Source organism: Amia ocellicauda, chromosome 22 (genome assembly GCF_036373705.1).
Source record: "Amia ocellicauda isolate fAmiCal2 chromosome 22, fAmiCal2.hap1, whole genome shotgun sequence".
In the NCBI taxonomy this organism is placed as follows: Eukaryota; Metazoa; Chordata; class Actinopteri; order Amiiformes; family Amiidae; genus Amia; species Amia ocellicauda.
The window spans coordinates 7,944,917-7,970,215 of NC_089871.1; the positions used below are offsets into that span (position 1 = coordinate 7,944,917).

The 25,299-nt window shown below is 42.6% G+C and overlaps 1 protein-coding gene across 1 annotated transcript in view; it reads right to left on the bottom strand.

Annotated features, from left to right (window-relative positions):
* Window positions 1-25,299, bottom strand: part of tyw1 (tRNA-yW synthesizing protein 1 homolog (S. cerevisiae)) — a 61,517-nt gene that overhangs the window by 12,568 nt on the left and 23,650 nt on the right. The window contains exons 12-14 of the mRNA XM_066695358.1: window positions 22,662-22,839; window positions 17,076-17,211; window positions 4,843-4,953 (exon numbers count right to left, since the gene is read on the bottom strand). Coding sequence (XP_066551455.1) covers window positions 4,843-4,953; window positions 17,076-17,211; window positions 22,662-22,839 — 425 coding nt within the window. The remainder of the gene's footprint in view (window positions 1-4,842; window positions 4,954-17,075; window positions 17,212-22,661; window positions 22,840-25,299) is intronic.

Genomic DNA, 25,299 nt, shown 5'->3' on the forward strand with positions numbered 1-25,299 from the left:
AATAACTTCTATCAATATCAGCCTCGGCAGGTTAATACGTCGTATGTGCCGGAGCATTAAAGCACCCAGGATTGCTCGATGGTGCCATGGCTTTACTTCCTCAGTGTACTAGCTATGCTTGTGAGTGGTCCATTCGTGAGCCGAGTCCATCAGTGGAAACCAAACTATGCCTCTGTGGAAGACCCCAAGGCCCCTTGGTGTTTGGGAGAACCACTAGACTCGGTCTTCTTTCCTGCAGTTGGAGGTCCACAAGTGTGGCTTCCTGCTTTGAACCTCCCTGGCCCTGCTCCAGAAGCATCAAGTAACGATCCTCACATAACACCCCCACAAGCTCAGCGAATCTTCTCCTCCGACAATAACGATAATCACACGTACAGATCAATAAAAGCCGACAAATTGGTATCAGCAGGCTGAGCTGGTGACTTTGCGTCCCCGAACAGAGGCTTGAAGTAAGTGGTCCCAGTGAGGATATTAAAGACAGGAGACAACAGTCTGAGCAATCCCGTCACAGTCCTCCACAGCTAAACGGCAATTTCAGCAATCCGGAACACGGGGGAGGAACCTTCAACGAGACGGCATAATCGTTTCCCCGAACCACCCACTGTCGGATCTTGTGTCGCACATTATGATACTTTTTCAAGATAAAAATTTGCTTCTTCACTCTAAACACTGTTTCTGGGCAAAGGCCTCGGCACTAACAAAACAAAAATCCGGAAATTAATCTGACCGCAGATTTTCCAGTGAGATGTTCCTTCACAGACTGCAGGCCATGGGCTGGTCTTTTCACAGGGCTAACAGGAAGTCAAGTAAGCTGGGATATAATGAGCTCTCCCTGCCTGTGGTCAATACTCTCTCACTTCAGACCCAGTCGTTGGAATACGGTTTTATTGCATTTTAAAATATCAAGAGGTTGTTCACCATCAATTTATAGAAATGTAAACCACATATAAAATTCCCCTCATTGTGCTTGGGAGAAGTCAGAGTTTGAATGCGCCTGTGCAGTACTTTATTTACGGTGATTTCTCTCTTTTGCTCATACCTGGGATATTGCTGCATCATGTCCGCACTTGTGACCTCTTGAAAAAGGATGTATGCTTTGTATTTTACACTGTGTACAGAATCTACATTTAACTTGTGCACTTTTGTGATTTTTAAATTGCACTTGTATTGCTCATGTAACCTGTATGCGAGTCGCCCCGGATAAGGGTATCTGTCAATAAATAAATAATAATAATGCCAATAAAATACAACAGGTGGCTGTGAACTCAGAATTCAGGCAGGGATATTGGTTGGTTTATTTCACAGACAGGTGGGGGGGGAGGTTTGAAGAAGTTATAGAGAAACTAGCAGATGTCGTGCAGCAAATGTAATTTGCAGAAAGTGCGAATTATAGGAGTAGCAGCTGCCTGGGGCCGAGAGCAACAGTCACTTATGGGCGCAAGCCATCAAACACGTCAAGGTTCCCAAAGAAATACATTATTTAAAACATTAATCATTTAATCCCCGGACCGGAGAGTGGGTCACTCGGATTTACACAGCGAGTCAACGCCGCGCCACTGCCCCCTCCCCATACCTTCTCACTGCAGTGCCTTTACAAGCGAACTCAATCACTCAGGGCTTGACACCAGAGCGACCGCTCCAGACTGAATAATACATGGCCCTTCTGACTGTATACATCTGGCCCACAGAAATATAGGGTTTTGCTCGTTTTGTATTATTTATTTCTGTGGTTTCAAACCTATTTGATAAGCTGACATCTAATTCACTTGAACTACAACGGTTCACAAGACGACCCGGATGCCCTCAAGGGCAGTGGCTTCACTATAGTCCTGACTGTGAGTCCCCCTGTCGAAGTTGCGGACCGCTACTGTGCCCTGCGGTTTAGTGGACACACAAAGCTGAGGCACTACTGCGAGTCAAGTGGTTTGTTTCACTTTGTGCTGTCGATGCACCATTTGCCCCTGTGGAAGATCCCTGCAAGGTGTTCCCCAAAATCCAGAGAGAAAAATTGTTAACGTGAATGTCCCTAATAGGCATTCAGATGGCATTCAGACAGCCAAGAAAAAGTAAAAAAGTTAGAAATAAGGCACATTTGCACAGATAACTTTAGTTTATTGTATTACGATTTTTTGCAGGCTTTACTGTATACTGTTTTCAATCTTACATTTTTTAATTAAAATTGAAGCTCCCCTTTTAAAAAAAAATTGAATAACATTGGATGAATTTATAAACTAAGTAAATACATAATAGGAAATAATAACAATAGGATGGGTGACTTGCAAATGGAGAACAATCCAGTAATGTCAGCCCAGTAAAATGGCTGCCCACTGGCATGACTCATATCGAGACGCCTCACAACTACATATTTGAGCTTGAAAAACAAACAAACAAACAAACAAACAAACACACGCTAGTAAAAAAGAACAGTGCTCTGCAACCAAAACACCCACCAGCGTGGCAAGATAAAAGGATCCACACTCACTGCGCAGCTCTCCATTTAGCTCTGTGGCTTTTTAGCAGGCGCACTGTTAGGGTTTTTGGCTAGTGGTCAACAGAATGGACAACATCACAGACCACAACTTTCACACCCAGTGTTGTCTGCAGGACTTGTACCAGCTGCTTCCTAGTGATGCACGATCGACCCGCTGTCTGAAAAGCAGCGGCCGCCCTACACTATATCTCAGAGATTGACATTGCCCGCTGAGCGAGCAGCCCTGGTCTACTGCCAACCCAGAACGGGCCAAACAAAACTGCACACAAGTGTCTCCATCAACCAGATCTGAGAGCCCCAGCTTTGAGATAGTGGTGACCTTTTCTTGGCCAGAGTACATCATCTCATTGTCTAACGGAGAGATTGAGAGGGAAGGGATCACTCTAAATCATCTCTGGCAAATTCAATTGTGGATCTTGTTCACAGCTGGACAAAATCTGCCCAGTGGAAGAAAATTAAACCATTCTGGCATCTCTCAATGGGATACACTGGTCACTGGACACACACGGTCACAGGACATACCAGCCTCGTCCCCCCGAGTGGGAAAGGACACACAAAATAAACATCAGTTCCTGAGAAAGGCCTGGTTGCTCCAAACGGGTTTGACAACCCAGTGCGGTCTAATTTGATTTCTCAGCAATCCCTCAGCTATTTTACAGCCTTTTGTTTTAGCCCGGAGAGATCAGAGTGATTTCTGAAGCTCTTGTGATTTATCAAAGTGGGCGTTTATTGTTGCTAGGTAACAGTATGTCATAGTTGAAGCCTGTGTGGCGTTGAGTGCTCGGTTTGAATGAAATGTGCTTCGCCCAGCTGAGAATATCTACAGGTGCCGTCTCAGTGGCCGGGAATGATGTCATTACGTTAAGTGTCATGATTGTATTAAATAACAGCTTTGCTCGCGCTGTAATGCCACAGAATGCTAATGCTGTCGATAATAGGTGGACGGCGCAGAAACAGACCACCCAAAGAATTCACTGAGAAGCTGATTAAAAGAGCCAAACCACTTCTTTCTCTTTTTTTGTACACTGAGGAGGGAGAAAATGATTCACAGTCTCACAGACGGGCTTTATGATAATTCACACATCTGGCCATCGAATGAGAATTAAATCAGTCATAAGCAATGGTTTCATTAAAATCTTAATCCTTAGCTTAAGGGGGAAAGGTATGTGAGAAAGAAATGAAAATCCTCTTCATTATTAAAAGACACACACACACAAAACAGACTGCACCTTTTTCACTAAACAAATGGATATACCTGCATCTACATTTCAAAGTACACACACACACACACACACACACACACACACACACACAGTCCGTTAGCAACATCTGAATTACACAGAAGTCAGGAAAAAAGTAATTTAAGTGAAAGGCATCTAAGGAAAAGCTCACGGCTGAATACACACATCTTAAAATGCATTATATTTAATAAATTCCCAGTATAAACCTGCAGTATTGTTCTCCAGCAGAGAGGAATATATATATATCCCAAAGAAAAAAAAATCACGCTTAGCTTTTACTCAAATCGATAACAAAACCGCAAGTGACTAATTCTGCCTGCAGTGTTTAAACCGACCTCAACTACAAAAGGTACACTGCTCTGTATAGCTTTAAATAAAAACACAGAAACACAAACAATTGAACTTGCTGTACATGCCATGCCTGGAAAAAATGACAACAACAGGAAATATCTGTGCAAGTTAGGACTGAAAACATTTCCTAGTATGTCTTGCCAAGTACTGCATGGGGCACCAGGCAATTCAACCATTTTCTTATGAATGATTCTTAAGCGCACATAATAATATTAATATTAATAATACCCACAGAATAGCGGTGCGATAAAGGTCAGTTTAGTGGTTTAATGGAGATCAGCAAGTTCGAGATCGGCTCTCTTAATCTCTGTGAAGTGTGAAAATCCCATAAGGAAATGTGTAATTCCAGTCTTAGAGCAGAGAGCCTGCTGGGAAATTCAAAGGCACCTTTTCACAAGACGGAGCTTCCCAAAGAGGCTTAATCCACTTGATTTAGAGTCAATCTTCTGCTGGAAGTGTCTTGGTTCATTTGCGCTCCACAAATACATTAAGGCACTGAGCAAATGAGCTGCGGTCATTTCATTAAGCGACTCAGATTTGCCTAATTCCCCCGAGTGTTTGCAATCACACTGAAGAAAAGAGAATCAAACAAATTGAGGAAGGCTATAGTTCCGGCTCAGTGTTGTATTTGCAGGAAAACAAGTGCAAGGAATGGTTTCAAATGTAACACAAAGCTGAGCAGAATAAACACACACCCAATAAGTGCTGAGTAGTCATGTTTGCGCACTTCGCGCACTTCGCTCACTGGTGTTGACTCACCTTCACCTCGATGAAGTCTGGTTTCCCAAGAGCTACCAGTTCTGTGTAGGCCTTGAGCTCATCCACGTTCCACGCCTTTACCAGAGTTAGTCTGTACACGGTGCGTTGTTGCTGAGGGAAAGCATGAATAGATACATAAATAAATAAATAAATACATACATACATACATACATAAAAAATGTCAATAAAATAAATAGTATAATATAGTGGCAATTTGGAATACACACCAGCAGATCTAAGGACAGTAACTAAAACCTACGTACTGGAGTCATTTACAATGCTTTTACACTACGCTATAGAGCAGGATCACACGACACACAGAGTGGGTTTTTTGTTGTTACTTTCTTTTAGGAAAACAATTTAAGATTTTCCATCCCCATGGGTTTCCACCCCAAAAAGCTGAAATATCTTAAATTTAGCACTCTGCCCAATGGCCCGGACTTTTTAAACAGACTGAAGTACGTTGAAATCTCATTACGCCATCCCGTTTGATAAATAACTCGCCGAGCCCCCCACTGCTGAACCTCGGACACCAATGTCTACAGCAGTCTCCTCCATTTTAAAACACACACACGTCTCCCCACCATCAACATGCAGTCGCCTCCCTGTCCCTGTCAGCCTGGCATAAACGGCATCTGACCCAAGAGTCTCACTCTCACCGGGTCCGCAACCTTTCCATTTAGTAGTTTATGTATCACAGCCAAGTCTTTTCACCGGTGGAACCCGGGTCAAGCCACCAACGGCGACAAAAGGTTTGTTGACCAGCTCAACACTAGAGAATGATGTACTGCGAGGAGGGCGTATGACTCGATTACACAAGACTTCTGTACAAGCACGCATCGCTGATTGCTGTATATATCATTTTGTTATTCACCACAGTGGGACAATTGCTAATCTACAGAAACAATCTCTCCCCCGAAAGACACAGAAATAGACAATCGCAGAAAATTGTGTCGTACCCACTCCTTGAATTGAAACTCCCACTATGGACCAGGGGGGCAGGGAGCTCTGACAATGGGACATGTTCCACTTAAGAAAGTGGACATTTTAGAAATGCAAACCTTGAAGGTATGAAGCGGCAATTAGAAGAGTTAGACTGGAGCACACTGGATACAGATTCAGTTGAAAATGGATGGTTATATTTTAAGAATATACTACTAGAAGCTCAGGAGAAATCTGTACAAAAACGTAGCAAATTGAGGACCAAAAAACATTGGCCAAAATGGTTTAATAGAAGTATACAAAAAAAATATCAAGAGAAAGAAAATGTTGTATAGTGCATACAAAAGGGATAGAGATTAAACAAAATACAAAGAATATGTTGAACTGCAAAGAGATCTTAAGAAAGGGATCAGGAAAGCAAAGAGGGAAATAGAAAGAACATAGCTCTTGGAGCTAAAACTAATGCAAAGAGCTTTTGTCAATACTACAATGGCAAGAGGTCAATAAAGGAGGAAGTGAAACAGATAAAAGGTAAAAAATGGAAGTATACTGGAAAACTAACAAGATGTGGCAAATGTACTCAATGAGTATTTCACAGAGGTTTTTACAAAAGAAAAAACAGAAAACATGCCACAGGTTAACAACCAGTCCAGTCAAACCCTAAGAGAGATCAGGATAAATGAGGAGAAGGTACTAAAGGGACTAGCAGAATTAAATACAAACAAATCACCTGGGCCAGATGGGATATTTCCAACAGAAATGAGGGAAATTATTTATAGACCGCTAACTAAACTATTCCAAATGACACTTAGAACAGGGGATGTGCCAACTGACTGGAAGACAGCAAATGTCATACCAATCCACAAGAAAGGGGACAAAACTGAGCCAGGAAATTACAGACCAATCAGTCTCACCTGTAGTAATAGTACAGTATTATCAGTATTAACTGTAAACTATTTAAAAAAAAAATACTAGACAGAAAATTGAGGAGCATCTTAATGAAAACCATATTCTTGGAGATAGTCAACATGGGTTTAGACGAGGCAGATCATGTCTTACTAATTTATTAGAGTTCTTTGAACATGCAACTGCAGCTGTAGATCATGTGAAACAATATAATATGATATACTTAGATTTTCAAAAAGCTTTTGATAAGGTTCCACACCAAAGACTGATCCTCTAATTGGAAGCTGTAGGCATTCAGGGTAATGTAAGTAGATGGATTATGTATTATGGATGTATAGGAAACAGAGGGTGTCGATTAGAGGAACCGCTTCTAACTGAAGTGAGGTTGTTAGTGGAGTTCCACAGGGATCAGTACTAGGGCCTTTGCTGTTTCTAATCTATATTAAGGATCTGCACTCTGGGATAGTTAGCAAACTTGTCCAATTTGCAGATGATACTAAAATAGGTGGCACTGGCAGATGAAATTCAATGTGGACAAGTGCAAGGTATTATATGCAGGTAACAAAAATGTCCACTATTATTACACTATGGGAGGAATAGAACTAGATGAAGTAACACATGAGAAAGACCTAGGAGTCTATGTGGACTCCTCACTTTCTCCATCCAAACAGTGCGGGGAAGCAATAAAAAAGGCAAACACAATGTTAGGGTATATTGTCAAAAGTGTAGAATTTAAAACAAGAGAAGTAATATTCAGACTGTACAATGCACTAGTTAGAGCTCATCTGGATACTGTGGACAGTTCTGGGCTCCACACTTCAAGAAAGATATCGCTGCTTTAGAGGCAGTTCAGAGTCCTACTGAGAGACTGAGGAACTGAACCTTTTCACCCTGGAACAGAGGAGACTACGTGGGGACTTGATTCAAGTCTTCAAAATCATGAAAGGCATCGACCACATCAAACCAGAGGAGCTTTTCCAGATCAGCAGGGACACAGAGACCCGGGGACACAAATGGAAATTGGGCTTCAAGGCATTCAAGATGGAAAACAGGAGACACTTCTTCACACAGAGAGGCGTCACAATCTGAACAAACTCCCCAGCGATGTAGTTGACGTGACAATTTGGGAACATTCAAAAATAGAATGGATCGGTTCCTTGGATCACTTAGTTATTTATGGACACCAAACGAGCACGATAGGTCAAATAGCCTCCTCTCGATTGGACACTTTATGTTCTTATGTTCATGTGAAAATGGAAAACAATTGAGATATTCTATTATTCTTCACAGCTCTACAAACTTCATCCTCTGTTGCACAAAATATAATCCTCTGATACAGCAGTAAAATGTAACCCTCCTTGGTGCAATCAGAAACTTTGATACCAATACTAAGATGCTCAATTTAAACAAATCAAACTATAAACAGGGATCAGGCCATTTTCTGACGCAGCACTGTGGAGAACAGCACTTTACCATCAGGTATTACAGATGCATTTTGCAGCAGTAAACCAAACCACATGGAATCACCTGAAATATTAAAGGATGCGTTTTGCTTTTATCTTGACCTCACTATAAATAAACCTGTGAACTTGCCTCTGCCCTTCTCCACAGTGGCACAATAATGAGTAAACAAACCAAACTATAAAAGCAGTTTGCTGTTCACTCCTGAGGTCTCCAGCAGTTCAGGACTGATGTCAGCTGTGTCTTTGCTCCTCACAAGTCTGGCATGCTTTGGCACTCCCTGGGTTGCCAGCTAAGAAGGGACCCTACTGTGGAACCAGACGTGTTCTACCCAGATGCACCGATAACCTGCGATCTGTTGCCCACCTCTCCCTCCCAACCCTCCCTGTCAGACGATTATTTGAAGAAGCGTGTTGAAGGACTGCTGGCTGCTACCTGGGCAGTGAACCTTATAGAAATGATTAAGATAACCGAGTCACAGAAGCAAAACAAAAAGCAAAGGGAGAATATTAAAGTGTCTGTTCTGGAATAGGAATGGGTTACACTTGGCAACACATACTGCAGCTATATGATGGTTAGTAGTTTGTGTGTGTAGATATATATACACAAATTGTTTTATATTTGTATATAAAATAAATATTCCCTCTCGGGCAGAGGGATGGCCACACCTCTCTCGGGCAGAGGGATGGCACAGCTATCCCCCTCATAGCGGAGTGACTCACGGCCAGGATATAACTGAAAAGGCTGGTGGCAGTGACTGCGGGGAGAGTGATGCATTTCCTCTCCTCCAGAGTGAGGATGTCAGTTGTACAGGAGGGAGATTATTCCCGGGCGCAGGGTCCCACTGTGTCGCCAGTGTGCGCTCACAGCGGGACGATTAGTGTCGCCCCACGCCGGCCTGCGAGACGGTCTGAGACGCACACTCACACTTCTTCTACACACTCAATTCACTCGGCATGACGCACAATGTGTTACCTAATACTCTTCGGTGTATCTGAACTGCTATGTTCCATTTCTGGCAGCACAGAAACACATACATATGTGTGGGTGTGTATATGTAATGCATAAAAAACTGGTTGGGGGAAGAAAAAATAACTATACATAGACACATAACATACATATCCACATAAATAGACGTGAGTAAAACACACAAAGAACGAACGAACAATGAAAAGGGGAAAAAGAGGAGCACAGAATGAAGAGACTGGTTGTGCCTTTTATAGCAGGTTGTGATCGAGACGGTAGCTCAACAAAGCAGGAGCATCCTAAGATGAACCAAGGGCACACTTAGCATGTGGAGGAGCCTCTCGAGCAGATTTAAATGACACATAATGAAGAGGGGGGGGGAAGAAACCTAACTTTGAAATGCAAGCAAGTAGGAGCACAGATGTCGGCCGAGAGTCACTGTATTACAAGAGGCTTCAAGACAAGCAAGAGATCACTTGAGCAGGATGGATCACAGTTCACAGTGCACCGCAGGTCTAGAAAGAACCACACAAAGAGATAAAAACATGTACCGACTGTGATATTTTGTGCCACAGGTCAAATCTTAGGTACCATGAAGCTGATGGTGTGGTCCTCATTGCTTTAATATAATAATATAAATTTCACTGTGAACAAATCCAGAAAGAGAGAAAAACAAAATCCCAGCAGAGAGCATCATCTGACAGCTATTTTTTGTTGTTGTTGTGGCGGTTGTGTTACGCTGAAATGGTGCTACTCTTGAGGTAGGCCATGACTCCTGAGACGGGCAACTGAGGAGCAGCTAAAGACCAGCAACTGCTTATTCAAACTTTCTGTAATGGATTCTGTGAGGATTGCGTTTCAGGTCATGGAAGGACGCAGCTTTTGACAAAGGTTGTGTGCATTTAGTTTGGTTTCCCCAACCTGGGCAAACGTTTTAGTATCTAATCGCCCAGATTGTGATACACAGCAGGTTAGCATAGGGATGAGTTAGTGTTAACTATTCGAATACAAAAAAAAAAAAAACGTGTGTAGATCTTATAAACTTGAGATTTAATATACCATTTGCGAATGACGTTTAGTAAAGGTATCGGTAAAAATTGAGGAGAGAGCTGTTATTCCTGAGCTAAAGATAACAAACAAAAAAAAAAACAGGTACACCTGTTGGCTAAAACAAATACGTGCGCAAAGGGAATCAGATGTTTCAATTCAATTGTGTACCCCATTAATACCACAATGCTGTCCAAGCACAGTGTGCCCAGTGAATCCCACAAGGTTGATGCAGTTCAAAACAACAGTTACACAGTCACTTGAAATATGAATGGCAGTGTCAAGCTTAAAAACAGTTTTATTGCAAACAGTCTTGGACCCAAGACATACATACAGCCGATCAACGACCAGAGACATTTCAGAAGCACCAGGTCAGGTGAGCGAGCTCTCTGCTGAATGCACTGAATGCAAAGAAACCACTACTTCTGCAAAGAGTGCCATGGCGACGTTTCTTGGGGAGGATAATTACCTGCAAGAAGAAACCTCAGCGAAGGATGAAATGAATCCGCATCACCGGATCAGGGTGCACTTTTATGGTGGTGGATAAACACATTTCGATTCATAAGGCTGGGAGAATTAGTGAAGACATATTTGTGCATTCCAACAACTACGGTCCCAGCAGAGGGAATTTTTTCAATTGCCGGACAGGCTACGCAATCGTCTCTCGTCTGAACAAGTAAATACGTTAATATTCTTAAATAAAAATATGTAAATCGAATACAAATATAAGAAACACAGACATAGTTTTGGTGGCACCTGCCCTTGGTGTGTTTTTGACTTTTGGTATTTTTTGAACAGCATTAATGAGCAGCATTTATTTTTTTCTTCTTTAACGTAAAATAATACATACGTTTGTTATGCAGTTTCCCTGGTTGGGATTTTTTTCAGAAAATTACTTCGACTTCGGTTAAGGGTTAATAAGCTACATTTATTTCATGGAAGCCGTAAGTTTTATTTGGAGATGTACAATAAACGTCAAGTAAAAATTCGAAATTCCAATCCCTAGGCTACATGTACAGGAGAGCAAACCTCAGGGCTGATGCTATAGTGAAGACATGCACTAAGCAACCCTGAGGAACAGAAGAATAGAAATGTGTTTTTGATTAGCCAGATGACAAATGCTTTGTCAGAAGGAAACAAAAAAAACCTGTGTGCAGCAGACTAAGCCCTTATTCAGAAGCAGTTCCCACATTTGTTTAACTGCTTGGCAGAGTCTCTGGTGTTGCTCGAAAACGGCTCGACAGGGCTTTGTTCCCCTTTAGCTGAAGTTCGGTCATCAAAAACACATAAAGAAATGCATAATGAAAAACTCACTTCTGATGTTTGCCAAACAGCAGGTTAATAAATCATGTTCCGACTGCAGGATTCATCCAGCGCCACTTAACGGCTCGAGCAATATTTTAATTACAGATGGAGATGCGTCTCTGCGGATTGAAGAACGGAAAATGCCCGCTGGCAAGACGCTCTGCTGGGACCAACACAAATGCACTGTTAATCTTTTTTTTGGTTTCCCCTTCACATAAGACAAGCTACAAACAAACAGCATCCTCAGTCTGCCAGTCCGGCTCAGATTGTCCCGCTCTGTGAACACAGGGATTTTCGATGTTTGGAACTTCTTATTGATGTGCTTTCATTTGACCGTAAAGGTGCGTCAAATGAAGCCCCACTCCCTTTTAATAAGAGCAGTCGACGAGTCACACTGAGTCAATGGCAGCCAAGACAGTGGATTAGAGGACTGCCAGGGCCAAGCTTGTAGCACTAAGGGACTGAATTATTCCCATGCAATCACTCAAGCTTTCAGTTCTCATCAGCAGTAAAGAAAGAAACCAACAACTAACATAGGTGCCCAACTTGAAGACCTTCAGCGTTGTTTGGTGCAGCGACTGTCTAGTGCTCCACATCTCCATGATTTATTCACATTTACTTATTTATTTATATTATGAAAGTGCAGGGTGCAGCACACTCACTTGTACAATCAGCCCTGCCACCCAATGCCCGACTGACAACAGGTTCCTGTCCTGCACAGAAGACAAGGGAAATGGCGGGCGAAGGAGGGAAAGACAGAGGGTGATGGACCCCGAGTCAGAAGAGCGAGAGAGAGGAAAGGAAGGAAAATAACCAACAGGAGGCTGAAAAATCAGGGATTAATGTTTACAAAATGGAGGGAAGTCATTTCTAGACTATAAAATACACGAATAACTCAAATGCCCATCGAAGACACATCGGACAGTCGAAAGGCTTCATAACACCCACGCTAACATGACAGATAATCACAGCATCGTAATGCCTTCCTTAACTAATTGTGGTGTCGAATGATGAAGCTTGAATGCCATTAATCAGGTACGAGCCGTTGAGAGACAAACGCCAACTGCCGAGAGGCTACGTGGCACATTAGGAAAACGTACTGATACAGACAGACTTCCTCTTCATAGTAACAAATGGCAGCAAACATTGTGGAAAAGAAAAGCACTCGGCATGGTCAATTATCAATTGGACAATCATATGCTTCATTAGGTCTTTGTTACAATAATTGACGCACTCTTCAGGAGACCAAAGCCCAGGTCAGGGTTTCCCTCAAAGGCATTTAAAAAGTCAGTAAACATTCAGCCTTAATTTCAGCTCCACACGAGCCAGGAAAGATGCCACCTCCAAACATTTCATGAAGCACCCTGGCCTACCACATTCTTGCAGAATGCACTGTGCTATCCCATTTTAATAATCTCACAGTGCTGAGTCAGTTACCTATCAGAGCATTTAATTTGCTATCTTTTTTCTTCTACCCTTCACTATATTACAGGCTGATGACTAGTAATTGTGTTCATCCATGAGCAACCAGAGAACGCGGAGATCTCCTTCATACAGCTGGAATACCAACGACTAGAGTTTGAATTCATATACGGGGTGACCCACAGACAAGGAACCAATCAATATAGATATATTTAAAATATATAGACAGGTAGACAGATTTATTTTTATTCAGCCAGCCCAGTGAGTAATACACTCACCTAAAGGATTATTAGGAACACCTGTTCAATTTCTCATTAATGCAATTATCTAACCAACCAATCACATGGCAGTTGCTTCAATGCATTTAGGGGTGTGGTCCTGGTCAAGACAATCTCCTGAACTCCAAACTGAATGTCTGAATGGGAAAGAAAGGTGATTTAAGCAATTTTCAGCGTGGCATGGTTGTTGGTGCCAGACGGGCCGGTCTGAGTATTTCACAATCTGCTCAGTTACTGGGATTTTCACGCACAACCATTTCTAGGGTTTACAAAGAATGGTGTGAAAAGGGAAAAACATCCAGTATGCGGCAGTCCTGTGGGCGAAAATGCCTGGTTGATGCTAGAGGTCAGAGGAGAATGGGCCGACTGATTCAAGCTGATAGAAGAGCAACTTTGACTGAAATAACCACTCGTTACAACCGAGGTATGCAGCAAAGCATTTGTGAAGCCACAACACGTACAACCTTGAGGCGGATGGGCTACAACAGCAGAAGACCCCACCGGGTACCACTCATCTCCACTACAAATAGGAAAAAGAGGCTACAATTTGCACAAGCTCACCAAAATTGGACAGTTGAAGACTGGAAAAATGTTGCCTGGTCTGATGAGTCTCGATTTCTGTTGAGACATTCAGATGGTAGAGTCAGAATTTGGCGTAAACAGAATGAGAACATGGATCCATCATGCCTTGTTACCACTGTGCAGGCTGGTGGTGGTGGTGTAATGGTGTGGGGGATGTTTTCTTGGCACACTTTAGGCCCCTTAGTGCCAATTGGGCATCGTTTAAATGCCACGGCCTACCTGAGCATTGTTTCTGACCATGTCCATCCCTTTATGACCACCATGTAACCATCCTCTGATGGCTACATCCAGCAGGATAATGCACCATGTCACAAAGGTCGAATCATTTCAAATTGGTTTCTTGAACATGACAATGAGTTCACTGTACTAAACTGGCCCCCACAGTCACCAGATCTCAACCCAATAGAGCATCTTTGGGATGTGGTGGAACGGGAGATTCGTGCCCTGGATGTGCATCCCACAAATCTCCATCAACTGCAAGATGCTATCCTATCAATATGGGCCAACATTTCTAAAGAATGCTTTCAGCACCTTGTTGAATCAATGCCACGTAGAATTAAGGCAGTTCTGAAGGCGAAAGGGGGTCAAACACAGTATTAGTATGGTGTTCCTAATAATCCTTTAGGTGAGTGTATATCCGCTACACTAAAGAAGCACAAAGGATGCAATGTATTCACGTTGGCTTATTTTCCCGGCAATGAAACAAATCAAAAAGGTTCAATAAACAGCCTGCAGTGTCGGAGCACCAGACAGGTGAGTCATGTTATGGGTTTACATCATTTGAAATTGTCTCGCTGCCGTTTTTAAAATGAACTTCCACACCGAAGACTGAAACAGCTGTGGCTGTTGGAGAACTTAAACGGAGGACTTCATTGCGAGAGAGGTGTTCGTTCTAGGCTTCAATAATACTCTTGAAAGGGTGTGGTACCGGTACAAGGGTCTTGGCGGTGAGATGAGTTGATAAACATAAGTAGATTAATTGTCAATTCCCAATTCCAAAAATCCCGTTTGTATCATCCCAATTTAGCACACGCTCGCCATATGCACCTGGATATTCAACCTAAAAACCTAAAAACAGTCAATGTTTGGCAGTCTATGATAACCACAATCTGGACTCGCCTCTGACGAACTGGTGCCAAGACAGAGTATGACAAAATGTCTTTCCAGAGTGTAATTCAGAAACCAAAGCAACGGCACCCAAATAATGCGTGCCCGTGACGGCACCACGCTGCACGAAATGGGATTACCTCTCATCACACATGCAAACGAGGCAGGAAACAGAGATTTGTGTTCAGCAGAATATTAAAATATATATGTGTGTGTAAAACAAAGCATTAAAAATAGCAGGGATTACATGTTGTTCTTTTTTTGATTAATTCACTTAACAGTGAATGCTACAAAGGATCAACACAATAACAAATTGAATAATGAGATGGTTCTGATGCTTTATTGTCAATATCCTCATCCCCCCATAGCCCCCGATCTCACTCCACAGTGAATATAAAGATGGTGCGGAAAACAGCCTGCGAAACAACAATGCATTTGGCGAGAGAATGTCTTTATTTTCCGCTGCGGCGAGATTATTCACACGTATTTCTGTGGGAGCCTCGTTATGATACAACGCTCTACACAGAGACAGATACGGAGCACTTAGCGTTGCGTTTGTGCAGCTTTGTGCCCTTTAATGTGTGATAAAGGCTCCTGTGATCAGATTTGCAGACGGATGATCTTAAATTGGAAATGAAATAAAGATAAAACCAACAACCCCAAGTAACCAAAAAGGAATCCAGAACAGAATCAATGTGATCTTAATAAGGAAAAATAAATGTGAAAAAAATAAACAAATGAGCCAATGCTTCTCACAGCAGCCTGTAAATCACCGCTAGAAAATTCTACCATCTGCTCCGATTAAAGTGTAAACCCCAGTGATCCACAGACCATCGCAGACTATTGACAAGATACCAGGACAGAAAGGAGAGGATACAGGCAGTGCCTTCTGGGTAATCATAATACCTTTGCATTGTGGGAGAAAAATACAATTTGCTGGTGTATATAGGCATGAAAACAGTTCAGAGAGAGAGAGAGAGAAAGAGATGGAGAAAGAGATAGAGATCGTCTTGAATCTCTGAATTCTACACACAGATCATTGGCAACAGTGGTGTAAAATGAAAACGAGGCATAGTTGTAAACCGCCTCAAGTTACAGGATAAACACTTTGATCCTGAGTAAAAAAAATTACAATAAAACGCAAATATGAAGTGCAGTATGGGACTTAAATTATACAACCAGCACAGGAAACCTTATATCGGTGCATACACTTAGTGCTGAATAAATGATCAATGAGAGCACGAGTGAGCAATGAAGATATGAAACGACGGTAAAAACGAAGAGACAACCGTATCATCGGCCGATTCTGACACCTTCTGACCTGCCGGCGATACACAAACCCTGCTCTCGCACTCCATTATCTCTAACGCAGATACATTTTTCACGAATCACTTTACCTTTAAGGGCTCGTCATTGTGTTAATTCAAAACTACCCGGCCAATTAAAACCAGATTGATTGTATTAATTAAAACTCCCTCACTCCCCTTGACCACTGCGGTGATATACTCCTTCAAACCCCCGATAGCGATGATCCAGTAATCAGACGGAGAAGCCAAGGGCCTGTTTCCCAAAGACTTTGGGAAGAGGTGCTTTTTCATTTGCCAAATTATATTAGTGGAGTCAAGTTCGGAAACCTGCCTGCTACATTTATTATTTATTATCTTTTAAAAACGTCTGTGTTGTTTAATAAATCCGTTTAAAGCCGCAGCGTCCGTTTCATCGAGACAACACGATACGAAACAAATTATTAGACTGAAGTTAAATGCAAATCTATCTATCAAGAGAGAGGGAGAAAATAAGTGCTTCTCTTGGTGTGGCTAACTGCTGGTCTGAAATGTCTCTACTGCTCTATATATTTTGCATTGATGACAGAGAGGAATGTTCCATCAAAATCACTATTTCTTTTTAATCACAGCAAGTAATAAACAGCTGATCTGCAGGTATAAATCAGCCCACAAGGGAGGAAGGACGGAAGAGACCAAGACGAGATGAGATGTCACGGATCTCTGTGAAGCTGACTGCCCAATCTGTCATGGAGGGACCCGGCGCCACGTCTGGCCTCTATCGTCCCCTCTCTCAATCTCTGGCTCTCCAGGGGTGGGCAGAGGCTGTCTGTGATGGAAATGCACCGTCCTCTATCCACAGAACACAGATGGGGTCTCTGATCTCGACACGGCAGGGGATTTCGGCCACCCTGCGAATCGCTAAACTCCCTACCTTCTCCCCGAGGGCCTTCAAGCTGTCTTGAAACCGCTGCCAGAAGTCCTTGAAGAGCGGCCGGTCGATCTTCTTCAGGCTGTCTTTGGTGCTGGCGTCCACACTGACGTACAGCTGTGTCACGGGCTCCAGGCTCCTGTGGGACAGAGTAAGTAATCCACAGGGGAATCCACCATCACACAATTGCATTTCCAAATAGTTCATGTTCTAAGTTTCCAAGAGACCGAGAGATCCCTCTTTTGAAAGTTCATTCTTTACCAATGAGTTTGAATGAGGGAGGCTGATAAAAATAAAATAAAATAAAAAACTGGCACTGGGGCCACTCACAGACAAGAGACAGACGGACAATATATATATTTATAACATTTAGAGACATGTAATATGTCAGGAGACGTGTAAAATAATGAATTCAAAAGATTCCCCCAAATAGTAGCCCAGTGCACACGTTAATTCCTGATCAGCCACCAGACGCCCGAATCTGGCTGCCCTCTGAATTCAGGCCTTGGTATTCAAATAGTACCTGACATCAGCTTGACAACAAACCCTAAATCCGAGGACTTGGTGCCAAACCAATAAAAAATTACAGCGTACCTGGAGATTTGATAAAATAAAGTTTATATAACCAATTATTAATACTGGCCAGTGCGTGCCACTAAAGAAAAACATCAAATTCGTTCTGGAAGGAATTATCAGTGAGAGACAGAATAACAACAAAAAAATCCAGAAAAACGCATTTCAAAAAAGTTATACATTGATTTGCATGTTAATGAGGGAAATAAGTATTTGACCCCTTCGACTTAGTACTTGGTGGCAAAACCCTTGTCGGCAATCACAGAGGTCAGACGTTTCTTGTAGTTGGCCACCAAGTTTGCACACATCTCAGGAGGGATTTTGTCCCACTCCTCTTTGCAGATCCTCTCCAAGTCATTAAGGTTTCGAGGCTGACGTTTGGCAACTCGAACCTTCAGCTCCCTCCACAGATTTTCTATGGGATTAAGGTCTGGAGACTAGCTAGGCCACTCCAGGACCTTAATGTGCTTCTTCTTGAGCCACTCCTTTATTGCCTTGACTGTGTGTTTTGGGTCATTGTCATGCTGGAATACCCATCCACGACCCATTTTCAATGCCCTGGCTGAGGGAAGGAGGTTCTCACCCAAAATTTGACGGTACATGGCCCCGTCCATCGTCCCTTTGATGCGGTGCAGTTGTCCTGTCCCCTTAGCAGAAAAACACCCCCAAAGCATAATGTTTCCACCTCCATGTTTGACGGTGGGGATGGTGTTCTTGGGGTCATTCCTCCTCCTCCTCCAAACACGGCGAGTTGAGTTGATGCCAAAGAGCTTGATTTTGGTCTCATCTGACCACAACACTTTCACCCAGTTCTCCTCTGAATCATTCAGATGTTGGCAAACTTCAGACGGGCCTGTACATGTGCTTTCTTGAGCAGGAGGACCTTGCGGGTCCTTCACGGCGTAGTGTGTTACCAATTGTTTTCTTGGTGACTATGGTCCCAGCTGCCTTGAGATCATTAACAAGATCCTCCCGTGTAGTTCTGGGCCGATTACTCACCGTTCTCATGATCATTGAAACTCCACGAGGTGAGATCTTGCATGGAGCCCCAGACCGAGGGAGACTGACAGTTATTTTGTGTTTCTTCCATTTGCGAATAATCGCACCAACTGTTGTCACCTTCTCACCAAGCTGCTTGGCGATGGTCTTGTAGCCCATTCCAGCCTTGTGTAGGTCTACAATCTTGTCCCTGACATCCTTGGACAGTTCTTTGGTCTTGGCCATGGTGGAGAGTTTGGAATCTGATTGATTGATTGCTTCTGTGGACTGGTGTCTTTTATACAGGTAACGAGCTGAGATTAGGAGCAGTCCCTTTAAGAGAGTGCTCCTAATCTCAGCTCGTTACCTGTATAAAAGACACCTGGGAGCCAGAAATCTTGCCGATTGATAGGGGATCAAATACTTATTTCCCTCATTAACATGCAAATCAATTTATAACTTTTTTGAAATGCATTTTTCTGGATTTTTTTGTTGTTATTCTGTCTCTCACTGTTAAAATACACCTACCATTAAAATTATAGACTGATCATTTCTTTGTCAGTGGGCAAACGTACAAAATCAGCAGGGGATCAAATACTTTTTTCCCTCACTGTACACATACACACACACACACACACACAGTACTGTGCAAAAGTTTTAGGCAGGTGTGAAAAAATGCTATAAAAGTAAGAATGCTTTCAAAAATAGACATGTTAATAGATTATATTTATCAATTAACTAAATGTAAAGTGAGTGAACAGAAGAAAAATCTAAATCAAATCAATACTTGGTTTGACCACCCTTTGCCTTCAAAACAGCATAAATTCTTCTAGGTACACTTGCACACAGTTGTTGAAGGAACTCGGCAGGTAGGTTGGCCCAAACATCTTGGAGAACTAACCACAGTTCTTCTGTGGATTTAGGCAGCCTCAGTTGCTTCTCTCTCTTCATGTAATCCCAGACAGACTCGATGATGTTGAGATCAGGGCTCTGTGGGGGCCATACCATCACTTCCAGGACTCCTTGTTCTTCTTTACGCTGAAGATAGTTCTTAATGACTGTCGCTGTATGTTTGGGGTCATTGTCATGCTGCAGAATAAATTTGGGGCCAATCAGATGCCTCCCTGATGGTATTGCATGATGGATAAGTTTATGCCTGTACTTCTCAGCATTGAGACCATTCATTCTGACCAAATCCCCAACTCCATTTGCAGAAATGCAGCCCCAAACTTGCAAGGAACTTCCACCATGCTTCACTGTTGCCTGCAGACACTCATGTGTGTACCGCTCTCCAGCCCCTCGGAGTCTGATATGCATTTCATCTGCTGCAGTAAGTTTCCTTGGCTGACCACTGCGTCTACGGTCCTCAACGTTGCCCATTTCTTTGTGCTTCTTCAAAACCCCTGTCTGCCTTGAAATGTCTGCCTGGGAGAGACCTTGCTGATGCAGTATAACTACCTTGTGTCTTGTTGCTGTGCTCAGTCTTGCCATGGTGTATGACTTTTGATGACTTTTGACAGTAAACTGTCTTCAGCAACCTCACCTTGTTAGCTGAGTTTGGCTGTTCCTCAGCCAGCTTTATTCCTCCTACACAGCTGTTTCTGTTTCAGTTAATGATTGTGTTTCAACCTACATATTGAATTAATGATCATTAGCACCTGTTTGGTATAATTGTTTAATCATATACCTGACTATATGCCCACAAAATCCCTGTCTATTTTTGAAAGCATTCTTACAGCATTTTTTCACACCTGCCTAAAACTTTTGCACAGTACTTTATTTATTTTTGCAATTCCCCAATCAAATCAAGGTTATATCTGAGGAGGTCATGCAATAAGAGCTATATTAAAATATTTTTTGGCTTGGGGTTCCCGGATGAAAAATTACAGTTCAAACGCTACGATTACTGTCCCTGCCTCCCTCTGACAGCAGAGAAGAAAAAACAATATCAGCTTTTGTCAGCACGAGACGGAGAAAGAGACGTTCCCTCCCAGCAACAGACAACAGGGAGGTAAATCACAGAGGCGCTGAGGGTTTTGGGCAGCTAAAGGTTACAGTGTTCATTGGTCTTTCAAAGGCTCAAATTGATAATACTCGTTATAGGCAAGCAATGCCAAAGGACAGGGCTGTCTGAACCTGTGAATCTAAAGAGTTCAAAAGCAGTCAAACCCAAGACAATCTACTGTATGTGGATTCCAATAGGGGGAATCTGTTTAAAAATAAACTTTGCGGATTCTTATAAGCAATACAGCAAACGTTTAATAGTATGCCAGCACCGGTGGTACATTAAACAGATCGAGAAGACGGGAAGAAAAATGCCTTCTTCAGCAAAACAGAGGCGTACGCCTGGCAGTTTATGAATAAACAGCAATGGCAGGGCAGGTTTGAGAAATTGGAAAGAGCTGTGTAGTGGAAACATGATTATCAGCCCAGCTTAGGACACTATAATAGCACAGAGACCCTGTACTTCACTGAAGAGGAAACATTATAATCACTATATCCACAGACCGAGTCTTTATTCGCCGCGGTGAGAGCGTGGCACGGTTATACGACACCTTCATTCACTAACCCAGTGCTTGCAAAGAGAGTACAATAAATACATTAATGAATTAGAGTCTATGAAAAGGAAATGATTAATGCTAATGATTTTAACTTAGGGTAACACTCTTCTCTTCAGCTTTTTACAGCTAAATTGGTGTAAATCGGGAGGAGAGAGAAGATTAGCATCAGGATCGATGCTCTTAATGCATTATAAACATTGATTTAGTCGGGCCTCCGTTTCAGGCTAAACTACTTCCAATCTGCTGTGTTTTACTTTGGTTTATTTGTTGCTGTGTTTTTTCCATAAACACCATAAAAAAAAAAACTGCATTTCAGAAATACGTGGGCCACAATTTGACCAAAAAACATTATGAAAAAGCTGCCAGGGAGCTGAAAAAGAGAAAAGGACGCCATATTTTCCAGAGGCCACTGCATTTGATTTTGCTGGTGTTGAAAGAGTCTTTCTGCAAGATTGTACAACTCATAACAAAATTATACGCCGTGCGGTTACGGAAGAGCCACCTTGAATATGATATGCAATCACACAGCGATATCACATTAAGACAAGATTGACCGAAACAGGCTGAGCAGAAATGTTGACCCACTAATTAAACCATATTATATGCCTTTATTGCCAATACTAACGGAGAATCCATTAGCATTTTAAATAGATTAGTGCCCCATATTCCACCCCTTCATTGTCAGTGGGTAATTAAAAACTAAAAGCCCTTTTTGTCCCTTTCTCCCCCCCCATCAGGCAAGAAAAGACAAGACTCCTCACTTCTGCTGCTCATTAACTTTGAAGACACTTCTGTGAAAATAGTTGATTTCCTTTAATATGAACACATTTTCTACTGAGCTATGATGCCAGATTGTCTTTAAGAAAGAAAGCCGCTGTGGGTAATCCAAAGAAGAGACGTTCAATCACTTGGGCACCAGCGAGGGACAGGAAACGATCTTAAAATGATACGCTGAACGATGAGCCTCTTTGCGATCTTCGCCAGGGAGTTTCTCTGATTGCAGCCATTGAAGTCTGCCTCTGTGGGATTGTCTTGTTTCCTTGAGATAAAGGATTCGTTGAACAAATGCCTTGTCTTGTTTATGCAACTGCAAGAAGTACAAATTAAACTGCACACATCTTCCAAACTTTCATCCAGCATGTGTGTCCCTTTATCTGTGAACTGCAGTGAAAAGAATTGGCACAATCCCAGCGATTCATATTCATTTAAGAAGCAAAGCCCATTGGTGTCAAGAACCTATTTTTACCTATCTGAGATACAGATATCATATGAATAGCTCAATTTCCTGTCTGGAAGAAGGAAACGTACACAAATCTAGCTGAGAAGAGTTAATCTGACTCTCTGCCCTGAGCAACTGTTTGTAAAAGCAGTTGCCAGGAGCCACGAGAGAGAAATAATACTAAACGCATACATACATTTCTCAGCCAGAGAGAAAGAGGCGAAGCAGCCGCTCAGTGCAGTAAAACTCTGCCCCCACCTGATCTCCTCGGGGAACTGTGCGTTGGTCACCAGAAAGCTGGAGATCCGGTGGTGGTGGAGCAGATTCAGAAAGCGGTTGATCTCAGGGTACATGATGGGCTCCCCGACCAGGGAGAGGGCGCAGTGTCGGGCTTCCAGGCCTTCCTCGAATCGCTCTGGCTTCACACCGGGAACCCCTGCAAAGGACACAGGCGGTGAGACCAGCGCACCACCATCAGTGCTGACAAGACAGTAAAGATCCTCTACTGTCCCTCCTTTCTCCTTTCCCATTTCCTGTCTCATGAGCACCATTAACCGGTTAGTGGTCCATACAGCAGCACCAATGGGGTTCAGAGCACTGTGTGAGCTCCCGCCCCACAATTTGGCTTTGTTGCTGGCATAGATACTATAAAACATAACCAGTTTCTCTCCCAAGCATCTCACTAAATTAAATCACTACGCCATCTCTATTGCAGCTAATCGCTCTCTGTGTACATATAAATTATACACTTATGAACCTCTGAAGCCTTCATTTACCCGTGCCCTTGAACGCGGCTCCTGAAATCTAATTAAAACACTTACTTAGAAATGTTTATGAGAGTTTCTCTCATTTCACAACACGCTGAATGTCATTTTAATGGCATCCCTGGAACACGATCTCATTTCCTGGTAAAACCGAAGAGGAGTGGAATTAAAACATGGCAGATTGTTCCAGAACTGGTGCAGCCCACATTGAGAGAAACACAAGCGTCTTCACAGCCCTGACCGATTTCATTTTCCGTCCCCCTTGATGATTTTTCTATAAAATCAAACTCAGCAGCAGGAGGGCAGACCCACACACTCAACATCCACGGACGGACAGTAAATAATGTCTGTACGAAGCCAAGTTTGTATAAAAAAAAAAAAAAAAGCTGTTTATTTCTTCAAATGTACAGCCTGACTTTACTTGACAAAGTGGATGCTGCAGAAGGAGGCAGAGCTTCAATCAGACAGAGACCCTCCTCGGTATTTGAGCATTGAGCTGAATGGTGAATATCGGAAATCTACACACCTATAGAAGACGCCGTCTACTATGGAGAAACTGTGTTTGGCCTCTCAGATTACAGCCCAGCAAGGTAAAACACTCCTCGTCTGGAGACAAATGAGGGTTGCCGCCCGCGAGTTGAGGGGTGGGAAGCTGGCATTCGGTCGCAGTCGAATCCCACAGACCCGTCATTATCCCTCCCGTACACAAACACAGACACAGTAAAACCCTGCATTATTAATTAAGTCCTTTATCTCCTCATTCCCTCAGTCATTATAGATACATGAGCTCTTTAACACACACAGCTCTGTGTCTGCAGCCCGAGCGATACAGCGCAACCTGTTCTCCCACGAAGGCCAGCACAACTGATCGGTCTGTAAACCTGAATTAATACCAAGTACTAAATAAGACGTTCAGCTGTAATGATACCCTCAGCCCAACGGTTTAACAATGAGGGAAAAAAAAAAAAAAAAACTAAACCTGAGGGATCAAGAGTCTTGGCCTGAGTACGTACCTTTCCCAGCACTAGAGTTTTGCACAGAAAGAATTGTTAACATAGCACATAAAAATACAAAAACAAAACAAGTAGAAATTAGCTTCGCATCAACGGCAACATGCAGAATCGCAGCTGAAACTCAATAAACACACTTAAATGGGACAAATCACATGGCGGCTTCTTATAGGGACAATCCTTCACTCGTCGCAGGGTCTCCACGATAAATAAAGAAATGAAACACCCGAAAGACTCCTCCTGCCACCTGAGGAGACTTATAACAAAATTACACATCACCTGTGGCATGTTACTCCGAGCAGAGGTGACACCAACGCAGAGGCTGGAGAAAATATGGATAGTAAAGCATTTTTATCGTTCCCACGTGTGTGTGTGTGTGTGTGTGTCAAAGCTGACAGGGCCTGAGAAATGATTAGAGTGAAGAGACTCGAGGTCACTGCGGCAGGGATTGTCCATTTTCCCAGAGTAGTTTTTTTACACAGAGGTGAATGCGCCTCCAGATTGTGGATTTACACCACGAGAACAAAGCCACAATGTTTTATTAATAGCGGTATTTGGCAGGGGCAGAATGAGGATGTGAGTGTGTTTTTGTTTGTGTGCGTGCGTGTGTGGGAGGGGTTAAAAATAACACTAAATCAAATAAATAACACGAAGTTGGACACCGACAGACAGCCAAAATGAGAATGTGTGTAAAAACGCATCATCCTGGTGCAAAACTGCATTTTCTCTTCTTTCTTTAAATCACGCCTGCGATAAAAACTATTTTCTGACTGAACTGTGTTTGAAGCCACGCTGCTTACAGACATTTCAAACACATCTTCACAAGGCTGTGGTTTTGAAGAGGTAAGATTTGTGTTTTTATATATCTTCATGGTGGGAACATGAATCTTGGTATTAAGATATTATTCCATTAAAGAAACGGATCAGACAGAAACTCAAAACTGCCTTTTCCTTTACATCTTAAAATTCTGAGTTTAAAAAATTAAAAAACGAAGACTTTTACAGCTACTTAACTCTTATATTTTGTGCAAATCAATTCAGTCAGAATCATCTATGAATCATTTACGACAGAGAAGGGAGATGATCTTGCCAGGGTTGTATTAGTAATACCATCTCTCTCTC